General features: G+C 27.4%; 1 protein-coding gene across 2 annotated transcripts in view; it reads left to right on the plus strand.

Annotated features, from left to right (window-relative positions):
- LOC107453601 (Protein transport protein Sec24AB) overlaps positions 1–17,878 on the plus strand; it is a 51,017-nt gene that overhangs the window by 17,927 nt on the left and 15,212 nt on the right. For both annotated transcript variants that reach the window (XM_043045377.2, XM_043045378.2), the window contains 9 exons: positions 484–610; positions 2,219–2,328; positions 4,157–4,223; positions 8,413–8,577; positions 12,105–12,160; positions 15,407–15,508; positions 15,597–15,698; positions 15,845–15,968; positions 17,442–17,600. In XM_043045377.2, coding sequence (XP_042901311.1) covers positions 484–610; positions 2,219–2,328; positions 4,157–4,223; positions 8,413–8,577; positions 12,105–12,160; positions 15,407–15,508; positions 15,597–15,698; positions 15,845–15,968; positions 17,442–17,600 — 1,012 coding nt within the window. The remainder of the gene's footprint in view (positions 1–483; positions 611–2,218; positions 2,329–4,156; positions 4,224–8,412; positions 8,578–12,104; positions 12,161–15,406; positions 15,509–15,596; positions 15,699–15,844; positions 15,969–17,441; positions 17,601–17,878) is intronic.

The raw sequence follows: 17,878 nt of genomic DNA on the forward strand, positions 1-17,878 counted from the left end.
CAGCATTGAATAGATTTTTTAAGAAATTTATAATTTAAAGCGGATCAAATCTTGTCTGCTGGTGTTATTTTGGAACACTATTAATATTCAAATTTATTAATGTTACAGTTTATTTTTCTCCTGAAGTTTAATTCTTTAACTTTCATCATTCTTATCCTTTCATCAACTCTTCTATTCTGCTTATTGAGGCAAACCAAATATTTAGCTGTTAGAGAAGAAGTGAAAAGGATAAATTTTTTTTCTTTTCTTTATTTTAACTTTTTTTCTATATTTAGTGTAAAAAATATTTTTTATTTGAAAAAGAACTTTGTTTCCTTTAATTGTTACAAAGTGTCTGTAAAGTAGGTACAATAGACACTGTGGGTAAGAGGATGTCTGGATATGGGACTTTGTGCTTTCATATGTTCTTGTTTCATCATTAAATGATAATAAACCATACTGAAGTATATGATGTTTACTGTCTATTTTTATTTTTTATTCTAGTCATTATGCGTTATTCAATGTAATACAATTGTAAGATGTAGAAGTTGTAGAACCTACATAAATCCATTTATATCATTTATTGATCAAAGGAGATGGAAATGCAACTTATGCTTTCGAGTTAATGATCGTAAGTTTTAAAATTTATTTTCAATTATATAATTTTTCAATGTTATATTTGTAAAATCTATATTTAAAACTTGAAATTTTAAATTCTTTTGTATTTTTGGAATTCTGTAATATTACAGCTAAGTTAATATTATTCAGGATATAAAAATTTTAAAATTGATGCAAATTTAATGTTGCTGAAATTTATAAAAAACACTTTGTCAGGAAACATGTAAAACAGTTGCATACAAGTAAAAATGTTGAAGCAATTTTTTTAAGCTATTTTTTTTTATAAGAATACTGTACTTACTATATTAGCTTTGTTTGGTGTGTGTCTTCAATTTTCTGTTGGTAACTTGTATTTTCTAAGTGTGAAACCTCTAGTTTTCTTTCATTTGACTTAATCATTATCTCTTTCACAGTGACTAAATGTTTATGAGAGGTCAAATTTCAGGCATTTTACCTATTATTTCAGGTGTATCACTTAATTTATAATATTGTTTTAGCAACATACAAAAGAGTCAGCTTATAATTTTCATTTGATGCAGTATGGTACATTCTATTCTGACTTTTACCCCATTCAAATCATTACTTACACCACAAATAAGCATCTGAGCCATACTTAATTCTGCAAATAAATAAGAAGAAATTGAAATTTTCTCTTCACGTTTTAAACTTATCGTAGCTCACATCACGTTTAAAGGAACCTTCCACTTAACCAGAAAGATTAACCAGCTAGCTTAAAATATATTTGTAAAGAAAATTTAGAAGTTGTATTTTTTAATATTTTCTCTCTTAATGATTATTGTAATCTTCTTTCACTACAATAAAAACACATTGTTCTCTTAAATCAGATTATTATTTTTTTTATGTTGAAATTATGTACCATCATTTCCCTTATATTTAAAAAAAGTCGTTAGGTCAGTAGGGAAACAAATAGGTTCTGTTCTAGAATGAGACTGGGACTTTGCATTAAACGGCTTTTTCCTTTTCAGTATTTTCAAAATAAGAAATATTTTGTAATTGAAGTACAGTAGAGTGCTGATTATCTGGAGTGGTTAAAAAAAATCTGGTCTTAACGCTTAAAAAAAATCTGGATAATTGAACAGGCTGTGAAATTTTTTAGGCAACTTTTCTTTGCACTTTTTCCATGCTGACTTACCACTGGCAATTTTAGGGCATATTTTATGAGTGTCTTTTTGTTCGGCAAAAAAATTATGTAAAATTAAAAATCAAATGGTTATTTTTTAAATATTTAGTACAGTTGATGTGCTTATCCCATAATCAATTGTTTCACTTTTCTTTAATCTTAACAATCTCAATTTTTGTGTGACAATATCTGGACTTCTTTGTACTTCTAGTCTTCAGTGAAAACTACTACACCTAGACAAAAGAAGAAATTTTTTTACCCTTTTCATAAATCCAACAATAAGGAAATAAAAAATCTCTCTCATAAAGTAGGAAAAATTAATAGAACTGGTTAATTGGATAATTTTTGGGTAATCTGTATAAACAAATAAATTTGAATTTTATGAATGTAATTTTTCAATCCTTGTTCTTTATTCTATTTTTAAAGGAATTGCTTACTTATTTTTATGTTACTATATCAAATTTAAATTGATTCTTGTAGTGCCAGAAGAGTTTCTTTATGATCCTGCTACAAGATCATATGGTGACCCTGCTCGCCGACCAGAAATAAAGAATGCTACAATAGAATATATCGCACCATCAGATTATATGGTATGTTTAAGTTTGATGTAACAGTATTTATTAAATTTTCAAGCATGATTGAGAAATATATGCAGACATCAATCTTAATATATGTAGATATCAAATTTGTTTTTAAAATGTTTATATTTTAAGTATTTATGTGAACAAAAATTGGACTTGTGTAGAAGTCAATCTTTAATAGAGGTTGTCTTCTTTTTTTTTTCCCCTGCCAGAATGACCTTAACAGAGATACAGCAGGGTTTTTTTTTTTTCATGGAGGGAAAATATTCCTTGATTTTATTTTTATTTATTTTTTTGTACAGTAAAATTCACTTCAGAAGAATGAAAAATAATATTTTAAATTACATAAACTTCAAAAGAAAAAAAGAATTGACATTTTTAACAAAAAATGTATAATTAATGTATTTCAGTTCTTTTCTTTTGCAATTCTCATGACTTCACAACATTATCAAATTGGAAATCACAAAAATTTTCACTTTCTTATTTTAATCTAGGTCATTACTTTGATATTCGAGTTATTGTTCTTAACTGCTCATCAGTCAATTTCTCCTATGTTTTATTTATTTTAATTTTTTATATCCTGTTTAGGATTAAAAACTTTCATATTTAGTTGTTTATGGTATAGAAAAATTTGGATGTAGTGAGAAACAAAGAAAAAAATGTCAAGAAAGTTTCAAAAATGAGTTATGTTTTTAAGTTTTTATTTACAATACAAAGCATGAAAATACAACTAAATAGGTTTTTCTAAGGAGTATTTTGGATTTTTAAAGGATAAAATATGCTTGCATAGGAGTAAAAAATATCTCTGGATCTGAACAATGATACAATGGAAACTATATTTCAGAAATTCGCTTCACGGAATGTCCATTTTTTATGACATATAATCACTCATGCCAAACTTTAAGATGCAGTTTGCACCTAACTTATAAATTTTCTAAAAAGGATGGCTAAAAGATTTATTTCTCTAAAAAACAAAGAAAAAAGACATTGTAATGATGCAATGAAAACTTAAACTATTTATTTCACGCTGTTGCATTGTGAAACTTTTTAGTTGAGTGTTTTTTATACTACTACTTTATTCATTACTTTAATTGCATACATTTATGGAATAATTTTACATAGTTTATTGTGATGATAAACATAACTTATTAAAACTTAAATGCAATAATTTTTTTTCATTTACTAGTTCTAAAACAGTATCTATATATAATATCATTTATTGTTCTATAAAAAGATAACATTGTCTGAGTATTTTATAATGTAATGAAAAATAATTATAGTTTTAAGCCTTTAAATTTGAATAATAAAATCTAAAACTTAAAAGTAACTGAGAAAATGTTCAGAATAGATAATAATTATTCGAACTACTGTTAAATAATAATGGATATATAATTTACAAGTTAATGCTGTTCTACTCTTCTCAATCTTTAAATAGTACCACAAGATTAGCTTCTGAATTAAAAAAAAGAATGCTTTTTATGTATTTATATTATCACTTAATATTATTTTAGACCTTTATTATGTATCAAGATGGTATTATTTTGCTAATTTGCATAAATTTCCTATGAAATATGTCTAAGAAAGTCAAGGTTTTATTGTTTAGTGTAGATCTATTTATCAATATTAAATGCATAAAGCAAATATTAAAAATGCAGAAAACAATTTTATATTAATTTTATATTTTTAAAAATTTTATATTTATTGAGTAAAATTTTGTTTTCTTATGCTATCATGTTTTAATAAAGTAATAATAGATGTTTCTGATAAACTTAATATTGAGCAAGTAAATGACATTTTTGTAATTGTTTGATAATTTGATAAATATTTTAATTTTTAGCTGAGGCCTCCACAGCCAGCTGTTTATCTTTTCTTATTAGATGTATCACATGGAGCTGCTGAAACAGGTATGTTTTGTTTTAATACAAAAATTTTATCCCAGGTTGGAAAAAAAAATCTGAAATTTATGTAATACATATATCTGTATATATATATATGTTTTTGTTTTATATTGGTCCATTTGAAAAGAAAGATGCGATAAAAAATTATTTTAAGCGACTGTGACTTACCGCTTCTTCATGGTACATTTTAAAATCCTTTATCATTTTTACAGCAATTTTATGATTTTTAATTAAGTATAAATGTCTTGGTTCCTTTATACAAATTTGAACATCATGTAAAGTTTTCACATTTGGTTCAGTTGGTTCCAACCCATGGATTTACTCATCCTAATCCCCATTGCTTTATAGGAAGCATAGCAATGCCATATTATACTGAACAAGCTCCCCAACTTGATTGAACGTCCCCTACAATTTTTAACAAATTTGGTCAAGTAATCAATAACGAAAAAATGTCTTTTTCCTCTCTGTTTTCGTAAGGAGATTTTTATCACAATTGTTTTAAGTTGAAATTGAAGCTTTGCTTTGCAATATAATAAGGATAAAACTGAAAAGGAAAGAGGGGGTAAAATACATTGCAGAAAGTAGACATTGCAGAAAGCAGCACTCAGACACCAGGCCATTCATAAATTATATTTATTAAGGCATGATCATGAAGAGCTAGCTTTCAAGTGACACAAAATCAAAGTGCTTCTGAATAAAAATTAGGGGAAATCTTACAAAATAGTCCCTGAAACTTTCAAGTCGCATGCAAAAAGAGAAACGATAGTAATTACAATTGGTACATAAAATAGGTTGAGTGAATAATATGGTTCTTAAATTTAAAATTTTAATTCATGCTTACTTATGATATAAATATAGGACCAAAACAACAGATGTGAATAAAGCGTAAGAAAGTGTTTAATTTTGAATAATTAATTTAGAAGATTTAGATACAAAAATAACATGAAAAGATTAGTTGAATCTTTTTATATTACATATATCTAACACATATATTTTATTGAAATAGGATTTTTTCAATTTTAAACGAAACTTTTTATCAATCAAAATCTAATTATGTAAAATTTATTTATTAACTAAATATCTAATAGTATTTAAAAATGCTTAATATTTCAAACTAATACTACTAATAATTATTAGTAAGATTTAAATATTTGCATTTTTTAATTTAAATAAGTGTTGTTTGAGCATTTCATTTAATTTACCTTTTTAATGTATACTCTTTTGAAATGTGCATAAAAATAATTATTTTTAAATGTTATATATGAATGTTATAATTGAATGCTCCATTAGGAAGAGTTTAAGCAATACATAGGGATTTTGAGTATTTGTTAAATTAAAAATCACTCAATATTGGAATTTTTTTCATCGAATTTTATTGTCTTATATTAGAATTTTTGTATCATAATTTTGGGTATAATTTTAATTGAGTGCCAAAAGGAATTTAATTTTTTAGCTTAATGAAGTTTTAGCCATATTTGTGTTTCAAGACTAGCTTTTAGATATATTTCCTAATTTTGATCATCTGATTCTATATTTTAGAGTACAGTTGAGCCCCGATTATCCGAGTTAATGTGGACCAAGACTAACTCGGATAACCGAAAAACTCGGTTAAAGCGAAAAATGTAAATTAAGATAAATTGTATAGGTTTAAATATATATTTTAACAAATACAAAGGTTATACAGTTACACCACATGGAATTCATATTTTTACGATAATTAAAGTTCTTACTTAAAAAAGTCCTTAATTGTTTTTTGTCTAACTTTGGCATTTTTCTGCAGCAAAGTTTTGCCATTTTTTTAAAGATAACAGGATTGCTGGTGTTGCTTCTTGTTGTTCTATGTACTCAATAGTACTTTCGATAGCTTTTAATCCATCTGCATGTGAAATTTTCATATATCGATTTTCATCCTCACTGTCTTCATCACTAGATTCCTTTTCCTTATTCACGGTATTGACGATCATTTCATCCGTAATTTCTTCTTGTTCGTCAGCATTTATCCAGTCACGTATATCCTCTTCGTTTATTGGCTTAGCTATTGGCAGTTTAATGACTAAATCCAAAAGCTCATCACTGCATTCATTGGACTTTCCGTGATGTACTCTGTTTATCGATAATTTTCCTCCACGACTTTTTTATGGTGTCTGATTTTACTTCATCCCATGCCTCAGCTATCCAGTAGACAGAATCCTTTACATTTAAACTTTTAAGTGTCTCAGGAACACTTTTATTTTCCTCAATTCCTTCAATAAGAAATTTTAGTAATTTCTTTCGATAATTTCTCTTCATGTTCTCCGAAACAAACTAGGTTTTTTCGATCTAAAGGCTGAATAAGTGATGTGACATTGGGTGGCAAAAAAGGGGCTTTAATATTACCACTCGCCAATTCATCATCATTCGGATTACATGGAGCATTGTCAAGCAGTAATATTGTTTTCCTTGGAGGATTTTGATTTTTTAAGAATGTCTCTACGTTAGGAACGAATTCATCAAAAACCCATTTTTTGAACAAATCCGCATCCATCCAAGAACTTTTTTGATTTTTGTAATACACTGGTAAACTTGGAATATGAACGTTCTTAAATGCTCTAGGTTTTTTCGACTTGCCAATCAACATTGTTCTCAGTTTTAGGTTTCCAGATGCATTCGAACATGCTAAAATTGTTACCCTTTCTTTACTTATCTTATACCCTGGAGCTGACCTTTCATTCTTAGCCGCAAGAGTTTTTGAAGGCAACATTCTAAAGTTAAATCCTTTTTTATCGCAATTGAAAAACTGTCCCTGTTGAAAAACTGTTGAACTGGCAATTGAAAAACTGTTTTTTATCGCAATTGAAAATTTTTAAAACTGTCTTTGAATTTAATCACCTCCTCACAGTCAGCTGATAATTTTTCTCCCGATATATTTAATTGACGAATTCCATATCTCTTTTTCCAACGATCCAACCATCCACTACTAGCACTGAAATCTTCTCCAGCATAGAAAAGTTTATTAAAGTCCAATGCTTTTGCTTGTAGCATAGGCCCTGATATTGGACTTCCCTTTTCTCTCAAATGTGTGAACCATAGGAATAATGATTCGGATGTTTTTTCGAATTCACACTTTTTCATTGTTTTTCGTAAACTGCAATTAGCCTTTTCTGCACTCCATATTTCTATTTCATTTCTCTTTCTTTTCCAGTCGCCAACAGTAACAGCTCCGACTCCGAGATCTCTCGCTACTTTCTTTATTGATTCACCTTTATCTAATCTTTGAATTGCTTCTAATTTTGTTTCTATAGAAACAACAACTCGCTTTCTCTTATTGCTACTCATTTCGAATCTGTAGAATTGACTGAATGTAACCGCTGTACTTTTTCCTGCAAAACAATTTCCCGATTCCAGGGAGGGAATCATGTGAGCAGTCGAAACCATTTGGTAGTAAGGGAGGATGGGTCATATGACTAGACAACGAAAGCAATTCAGCATGCTCTCTTTCGTTTCATGCTTCTCTTTTTGAACCCTGAAACTGAGTGTCGCAATATTCTTTTTTCAAAAGAAGGGGAGGGGTGGAGCGGTGCGTGATACAATTCAAAGTAAGCGGAGTAGTGCTGATGGATTTTGTTTTCCTCAGTGTTTGTGAGATCAAGTTCAGAATTTTTTTCGGTAGTTCAGAAAAATAGAAAATATAGAAACAAAAACAAAAATCGAAGAGATATTTGATAGCTCGGTTAAAGTGGAGACTCGGATAATCGGGGCTCGGATAACCGGGGTTTTACTGTATTACATACCTGCCAACTTTTACGCATTTGGCGTAAAATTTTATTTTTATATTTCAAGTGGTAGTAAAATTTATGTTTTCAATATATTTCTTGCATTTATAAACTTAATTTATAATCTTTTTGACCACCACTAGTTTTAAAAAAGTTAAGCTTATATAGAAATATGTACTACTGTCCCTAAAGTCCGCGTAACTTTTCCTAAAAACATCGTATATTTCTGCCTAGAATTGTAATTTAAATTCAATTTTACTACCACTGAGTTATATCATCCTCGAAAGGATTAAAAGTTGGCAGGTATGGTATTAATATTTTAATGAAATTTCACTTAGTATCTTTTTCATGTATATTTATTATATATTATATTAACTGTTTTGCAACATATTTATTTTAACTATTTTGAAGGAAAGAAATTTACTGTAGCATTTTTTTTAAAGGGTACCTTCAAACATTCTGTAAAGTGCTACTAGAGAATTTAGATGAATTGCCTGGTGATTCTAGAACTAAAGTTGGTTTTATTACATTTGATGGCAGTATTCACTTCTATAATTTAGGAGAAGGATTAAACCAACCTCACATGCTAGTAGTTTCTGATGTTGAAGGTAACATGTTTTATGTATTTATCAATTATGTATCTGTTGATTAGAGTTCCTGTATCTAGAGTCGTTTTAAGTTACAAGAGTAGAGTACTTATTGAGTTTTTTAGACATCCTGTTACTTTAGCAAACTGTTATCTCTAACTATGTTAGAGAAGCATATATAATTATGCTACACTTATTTTCTTCAACTGTCTTGTCTTCCTGATGCAAAATTGCAATTATACAGATATATTAGATATTTATTACTATTACTTTGCAGAAGAAAATCTCTTTAATCAATTATCATTTGTATGAAAAGTAAATAAATGAAGTGCGAAATCTATAGCTTGTCTACAGTTTGGCTGATAAAGATGATCTTTTGCACTTACCACTTCAATTGAAAAAAAAAAAATTAAATATGAATGGCTATAACTAAAAAATCTAAGTTTATTTGATCAATAACTGTTTGATATCTTAATAGTATGTAACTATATACAATTAAAATTCGTACTTTTTTTTATTGACATAAATTGATTTATTTTTTTTAAACATAATCTTGACTTTTTTTTAAAAGAATTTTTAAAAAAACTTTAAGAACAATTTTATAATTTATCCAATCTGGAAATTAGTATATACAGTAGAGTCTCGAAAATCCGAGGTAATAGGGGCTGACACTATCTCGGATTACTGAAAACTCGGATTTTCCGAAAAAGTAGAAAATTTTTAACAACTACAAATGAAATTAAATAAAATGAACATATTACCTTAAAATCCTTTATTCTTTAGTATAATGACGTAAAAGATTCTTTACAATTTAAAAAAATTGTCAATTTTTTGTTGCTTCATTATATTACTTCTCTTTGTTGATGCGATAGTCAGCCAATGCTTCAAAAGCAAAACATCTGCAGGGGTGGCTTCAGTTNAGATGGGCCAGTTTTAAATTCACCCCATCATAATCTACGATCGAAACTTGACTAAATTTATCGGTTTTTCTGAAATTAACAATGGAATTGAATTATAGTAATATTAGGGGCCCATATTGGAATTTCCGAAAGAGATCCAAAAATCGGCATTTCGTCAGTCCCGTGAGTGTCGGATTTAGGGTCCTATTACTTCCTTTTCTGTTCGCTCAAATTACAATTGCCGATGTTCTGCAGCAGATCGCGATACGGGCGAATATTTCGTCGACTTCGTTATTAATTTTTTTTTTAATAGTCTTTCTCTCAGAAAATTATTTCATCTTAAATAACTTTCCTTGAAAAATTTTTTTGCTACTAAAAAATATTTCATCGGAAGCGCCGCTGCATCGGAAGCGCCGCATGTAGGAAAAAAACAACTTTTTTTTCGAAAGCGCCGCGGCGCTTCCGCCGAAAAATACGGTAATTTAATTTTTTCTTCTTTTTTTTGGAAAAAGAGTTAATTAACTCATCATCAAAATTTTATTTATAATTGCTGTTATGCTATAAAGTGCAAAATTGAAATATTTATATTCTCAGTCGTTTTAATTTGCTAATCCAGGTAGTTTTTCAAGTAATAATTGTCTCTTATGTGAACTGAGGAAAAATATAATTTCCAGCTTTATTTTTTCAATTGGTAATTTTTATTTTCACTACATGTTAAGTATCAATGTAATCATTTATATAATAATAGATTAGTACAAAATTGTATGTCAACACATTATTTATTACCTTAAACTGTTTGGAATTTATTATTAAAGGGTTGCGCTGGCGTAAAATTTACTATCGTGGAAATTCCGCTTTTTTGCCTTTTGGCTAATCTCATCCCTGAGTATTTCACAGCAAATATTTAATTGACGTACACCATATCGTTTTTTCCAACGGTCTAACCAACCAACGCTTGCTGCGAAATCTTCTTCTTCTTTGAACTGATTTCTGAAAAACACAGCTTTTTCCTAAAGAATAGGGCTACTTATAGGAGTACCTTTGCTACGCTTTTTTTTGTTAGGGGGAAAATTTGGCACCTTGAATTAAGCGGAACCTCGGACTTCTGAGACTCGAACTTTCGAGACTCTACTGTACATGCATTTTTTTTATTTGATATATTATTTTCTCCTACAAAATTTTAAAGAAAAATGTTAAATGAGCATAAATTAAATTTTTTAAAATTTCTGATCAATATTATAATCATAGTTCAGTAACACATGCGATTCATTTGAAATATTTTCTTTATTTTAAATATTTTTTTATAAAGCAGATTTTATAAGTTACCTATTTTCAAGGTGACTGTAAAGCATATTTATATCTTTAGCAACTTTAAACTTAATTTTATCAGTCTAATTGTATTGCAAAAAGTTAATAGAAACTGTAAAGTGTAAAAGAAATTTGGTAAAAATAAGTTAAATATGAAAAATTAGAATTCCTTATGTAACAAATGATATAAATTTTTTTTTACTGCTGTTATAATTTAGTCTATTTATTCTGTTAATATTTTATACTGAAAAGTTCTTGCAAGCTAAAATATTAATATGTAATATTCAGACATGATTGTGCTGCCAGATTTCCTTTTTTTTTGCTAATGTTTTGCAATTCAGAAGTTTCCAGAAATCCAAAGTCCAGAAGTTTTAAAAAATCATCGATTACATTTATGTGATAAAATTCTTGCATATTTCATTTAGAAATATTAAAGCTATTTTTCATTACATATTTTATAAGCTATTTATTTTTTCTAATACTTTTCATTTGTAAATATTTTTTCTGGTAGAATAAGAAATGTGATTAGAGATAAAAGTAAACTTATACATACCTATTCATTTAAATTATACTACATATAATTTATCTAGAATTTCGTGTTTTGAAAATATCAATGACTGAAATTTATAAAGACATTAATTTTTTGAAATGCGTCATTAATGATTTTACTCAAGAAATTTTCTAGATTCTTAAGTTGGTCTCAGAATCAGTCCTAAATATTTGTAATGAGCCAAAAAAAGGAAATATTAAAAACTTCAAAGACTTAAAAAATTTCAAATCAATGGTGAATCTTAATAATTTAAATTCTGCTCAATGTGCAAATATGCTAATATTTAAAAACCTTTCTGTAAATTTAGAAATGTTACAAATGTTTAAAATGTCAAATGTAGATTAAGTAAAAATATAAATTTAGTAATCAATTTAGATTTAAGTGTATTTGTAAAGTTTAAATTAGATTTTTTCCCCTTAAATATAGATATTCTAGTTTATAAAATCAGCTGCTGTATAAAAGCAAATGCTCTCAGAGAAGATGTGATTGCAATAGGCGGAAGACGCTGTACAACTGAACTAAACTAAACAATCTTACACTATTTAAAGAAGCTACTTTTATATTAATATTTGATGTATTTTTGACAGTGCGGTTGCAGATATGTAATATAAATGTATGTAAAATATTCTAAGAGAAAGATTATTGCATATAATTGAATTTATTTTGGTATGGAATTTTTTTCTACCTAAAAAAGAAAGTTGACATATATGCGATGAGATTTTATATTTAAATTTTATTTGCAGGACATGTATTTTCTCTGCTTTATTCACTGTTTTTTTTTTATTTTTTAGATGTGTTCCTTCCATCTCCAGACAATTTATTAGTCACTCTGAATGAAAGTAAATCTGTAAGTATTTGTATGGATCTATTTTGTAATAAGTATTTACAGGAATGAGATTTTTCCGCTTTTTAGCGGATTTCCGCTTTTTTTACTTTTGTGTCTCGAATATCAGCCTTTTTATCAAGAACCCCAATTATCTAAAAGTTTCAATTTTTAAAAAAAAAAATTTTGTTTAAATATTTTGCTTTTTCGAAAAATTTAGCCGTTGAAGTAAAAGGATTATAATTATTTTCGATTTTCAAAGATAAACAGAAAATTCAACCTTCATATCTGTCAATTCTTCCACATTTTTACATTTTAGCTATTTTTGCCGCTTTTGCGCACAGAATATACGATTTTCCTCATTTTTACCCACCCGCCAGATAGTTCGTATTTTCGTAACTCAAACGTCACTTCTTCAAACAAGCTTTTTAAAAGTCTCAAGCCGGGAATTTGCTAACATTTCGATTCTTATTCACTCGATTTGAATATACTTCAATATAATTCTTATTTACGAGATTTAAAAACCAATATCACTATTTGTATTTACGCGTTATTAAAAACCTATGTAACGATTCATATTCCCACAGGTTTAAAATTGATTATCGTGATTCTTGTAACAGGGTTCCCACGGTCCTTAAAAGTCCTTAAAAACTGCTTAGTTTTTATTTTGAAAATTAAGGGCCCTTAAAAGTACTTAATTTTGATTCACGGTGCTTAAAAGTCCTTAATTTCTAGTATCACTAGTTGGTTGGAACAATTTTTTTATCTTAGGAAAATATCCGCAATTAAAAAGTACGTCTTTCGCCTAGAATGAGACCCTGCATTGAAGGTAGAATATTTTGAATGTGTGTGAGGGTAGGGGTTACAAGCAAGTGGAAAAAAACNCACTCGATTTGAATATACTTCAATATAATTCTTATTTACGAGATTTAAAAACCAATATCACTATTTGTATTTACGCGTTATTAAAAACCTATGTAACGATTCATATTCCCACAGGTTTAAAATTGATTATCGCGATTCTTGTAAGAAGTAGGTTTTTTAAAAATTAGTTACTATAAATGTGACTGTTTTTCTATCAGCAATTATTAGTATATAGACATATTCAAAACTTACATTCTGTGCTTGCAAAGAAGAATGTGACAAAGGCAGGTAAAGAAAGAGAAAATAGGATTTGTGAAAAGATGTTTGAAGATGGGCTAACGACTAAATTAATCACCAATCTATTTCTCCTCATTCACAAGCTGCATTACGAGAAATTTGACCTTGTTAAAGGATTTTTTGCTTGATTTGTGAAACATAAAGCGTTTGCAGCAAATTAAGCAACAAAAAAAAAGAAAAAAGCTATAGCAAACTAAAGCAATCACTTAAAAAATTATTAAATTTTTTGTGGAAAAAGAGTTAACTCAGCACTGAAATTTAAGAAATAATGCTGCTGTTATTTATGATATAAAATGCGAAATTCTTATCATATGAAAAATAATTATCTAAACAGTTGCTGATTATCATGTAATTTTTTCAAACTAAAATAGCAATTTTTGTTTGTTATCTTAAATTGTCAGGAATTTATTATTAAACGATTGCACACGCGTAAAATTTACTCACATGGAAATTCAGCTTTTTTGCCTTTTGGCCAATCTCATCCCTGTATTTAAGTTAATTCAGTGGTTAATTTTGTAGCTTAAAAATATTTTGACATTTGTGGATGTGTAAACCCTTAAGTAGTATGATTGTGCTGACCATGGACTGTAAGTAAAACAAGCGGCAATTAAACAAGGTGCATTATACTGCCCACTAAAATATATTAAAAAATTTTTTTTTTTGCTAAGTTTTTTAATTTTGGACAGTTGTAAAATTTACGCAATTTAATCTAAAATCCCTATTTCATTGAAATTATTAAGTAACGATAAGTAACACTTGTCATGGGCCTCTGCTATTTATTTAAAAGTAAACCAACAAATTGCGTAAATTTAGTATGCTGATTGGAAATAGTCCTCAAAATGTTAAGTGATTTAGGTAACTGTTCTACCTGAATCATTGTCTAAAAGTCTTGCGAACTCCTGAGTATTTATGCAAGGGGAAAAAACTGTGATAGAAATTTGTCAGTAAGGTGAATTAATACAATTAACAAGCAAAACAAGAAAAGAAAGAAAAAAAAAAAAGAAAACCAGAATTTTTAAAATAGTGGACTTGAGGGAAGTGTTAACAAATTTATTTAAAAATATTGATTGGCAGTAACTTATTTTTAATTAAAAACATTGTAATTAGTATTTAATACTTTTGAATTTTAGAAAAATTACAGTTCTTCATTTTGGCTTTTTATAAGAAGTAAAGCTAATTAAGAGTTCAATAAATTAAGAAATAGCTAATCAAAGTGTCAATCACTAACTTTTATTTGTAATATTATTTAAGGTTTCTTTTTTTCTCGGTCGAAAAACATACCTTAGTAAATCCAGTATATTAATTTATAAATATGATTCTTAATAAATGTTTTAGCCACTGCTGTTTGGTCATATTCAACAAATTCATAAAAAAAATTCAGTTTTGTGATTTTCGAAATGTTGCAATCCTGACAGTAAATTATTAGAAATATTCTCTACTCTATTATTTTTAAATTGCTTCATGTAATTAAACTATGATAAAGTTATTAGTATTTAAATCTGTAGTTAATACTTGTTTGCCTATTCTGCAGATTTAGTATTCAAATCAAGTAGTGCTGCATTAAAGTGTTAAAAAGTGTTAAGTTCTTTTTTTTTTGTTTTGTTTATTGAATGATAATTAACTTAAGGTGTTATGTATTTTTTCCCTTCAAGTAACTTGAAAATTCCTTTTATAAATATTTCGATAACTTTATGAAGGTTATAATAATATAGTATTTATGGATCACATATTTAATTGTAATGAAGCAAAAATTATAAGTTCACTAAAAAGGGTCTTTTGTGCAATATTTCTATTTCACGTACATAATTTTTTAGTGAATTGGATTAAACTTGAGAGTTTTGTCTTAAGCGTTAAAAAAATGCTGTTTTGAAAAAACTTAATTTTGAGTTTGCAAAAAGCTCATATCTTTCCTATCCTTGTGAATGAAAAAAGTATGATTTCCTCAATTTGAGTTTCAACTTAAACTTTTAGGATAATAAACAGTGTAGACAATAAAATTATATAAAAATGAAAGAAATATTTTTTTTCAAATATTTGCAGAGATTTTCCTTTTTAATGAGACTTATAACAAATTTTTAATGGTTAATAAGTAATATTTTTATTTTGTAGTTGATTACAGAATTGCTTACTGATCTACCAAAAAGATTTGCATCTAATGGGGATGTTAACAGCTGTCTTGGTGCTGCTCTTCAAGTTGCTTACAAGCTGATGGTAAAAATAAAATTTTTAAATTGCTAACATTAAAATATATTATTTTCCCCATAAATAGGATGCATTCAAATTGTGTTTATTTCTTTAGTCTCCAATAGGTGGTCGAGTAACAGTTTTTCAAAGCAGTTTACCTAATTATGGTCCAGGAGCCTTAAAAAACCGTGAAGATCCAAATCAAAGAGCCGCAAAGGTATAACATTTAATTTATTGTAATTTATCTTATAATAGTTAGCAATTTGTATGTTCTGTTATTAGAATTTTCTTCCCTTTAAATAAATGACATGAAATAATCATATTTATGTATTTATTTTATGTTTCTGTTCTTTTTGCACACAGGATGTTTCAAACATTGGACCAGCTAATGATTTCTACAAAAAGCTTGCACTAGACTGTTCTGGTCAGCAAATAGCTGTTGATTTGTTTATGCTTTGCTCACAATATATAGATATTGCCACAATTAGTGAGTTATTTTAATTTCTAAATTAAGAACTTATTTTATTGTAAAACGAAACATACACTATCTGTGTAAAATTTACTTCCAGTTGATTTTTAAGGTTTGTTATTAAATAATGAAGTAGCTAATACACAATTTCTTTAACTATTTTTTATTAAATTAGCGTGCAAAATAATTTCTTTCTTTCTTTTTTTTTTTTTTTTTTTTNTTTTTTTTTTTTTTTTTTTTTTTTTTTTTTTTTTTTTTTTTTTTTGATTTGCCAATTGTATTATTTAGTGATATTAGTTACATATAATCAGTTCAAGCAACACCAACTGTCTGAATAAAGTCAGCAAAATTATGTTAAGTCATTCTAAAATCAAAACAATATTTAAAAATTTTTTTTATACATTTTTAAGAATTTCATTGTAGATACCTTCTAACCATTTTTGTCTTTCTTTTATTTATTTTTAGCAACAAAAAAAAAAGTTAATAAATGGAGTTGTTGATTTTTATATAAAATGACCTCCTAAATTTAAATCTTACGTCCACTTTCCCCTATCACCCATTTGTTTTTGGGTGGGGCTCTCCTTATGTTTATCACTTTTTAATAATCTTATAATGTTGAATACAATTAAGGTAAGGTGAGGTTAATTTTAGGAATAAGTAATATATTTCATAAAATATAATCCATATTAACCACAGTATGGTGAATATTTCACACATTTCTGCAGATATTGTGGGACTGCTCCCCTTTTACTCTCATTTCTTTAGCATTGTAGCTCTATTTTTTATTATTTAAGGGGAGATAGAAGATTTAAAATGCAGATAAATAAGTGAAACAATTGTAAAAAAGTAAGATACGTAAAATATGACGTACTCTGGTAAACAATTTAATTTTATTACAATGTGTATAATATTAGACTGCTTTTTAGTTTAAAAAAACTATGTTCTTTTTTTTATTTTTTTTCAAAAATCAAAAAGATTTGTTTAAATAAAATTTGTGGAATTTTTCTACCAAAACTGAATTTGAAAGTGTTAAAATGAGCTCATTTATGTAGGTTTTGTAGTTTTTAAATAGTAAAAATATGCATTTGGATTGGATATAAAGAAACTTTCTCTAATGTTACTTTCTTTTAATACCTATTTATTAAAATGAAAATTGCTTGATCAGTATTGCATTATAATTTTATAGATAGCACTCGAGTGAAANTTGGCTACTATTTTCATGCTTTAGGCTACTAAAAGCAACTATTTTGTTCATTTTTTTCTGTGGCAACCCTGAATATGCATTTGGATTGGATATAAAGAAACTTTCTCTAATGTTACTTTCTTTTAATACCTATTTATTAAAATGAAAATTGCTTGATCAGTATTGCATTATAATTTTATAGATAGCACTCGAGTGAAAAAATAGTGCATCAAATGAAATAAACATAATATATTTGTATCAACTAAATATATATAAAAAAATAAAAACATATTTGTATTATTTTACAGGTTGCATCTCAAAATTCTCTTCAGGTTGTATTCAATATTATCCAGGGTATCATCATCAACTAGGTAAATTGCAAGTGGAAAGATTTTATGGTGATTTAAAGAGATATTTGACTCGTAGAATTGGATTTGAAGCTGTGATGCGTATTAGATGTACTAGAGGTAATGTTATTAAAGTTATATATTACATTAGAACCTCCATTATCTGAAACGTTTATAGCCAAATGCTCCCATTCACTTTGATTGTCTTTTTTCTTTAATAACAGGGTTCCCACGGTCCTTGAGAGTCCTTGAAAGTCCTTGAATTTTTTTTTGCTAAATTTAGGTCCTTGAAGGTGCTTGAAAAACGTCTTAGGTCCTTGAAAAACTTGATAGGTCCTTGAATTTGNTCTTCTCTCTATATAGGCAAAGCATTTAGGTATTATATTTGAAATTAATTA

The sequence above is a fragment of the Parasteatoda tepidariorum genome, chromosome 3, assembly GCF_043381705.1.
Source record: "Parasteatoda tepidariorum isolate YZ-2023 chromosome 3, CAS_Ptep_4.0, whole genome shotgun sequence".
NCBI lineage: Eukaryota > Metazoa > Arthropoda > Arachnida > Araneae > Theridiidae > Parasteatoda > Parasteatoda tepidariorum.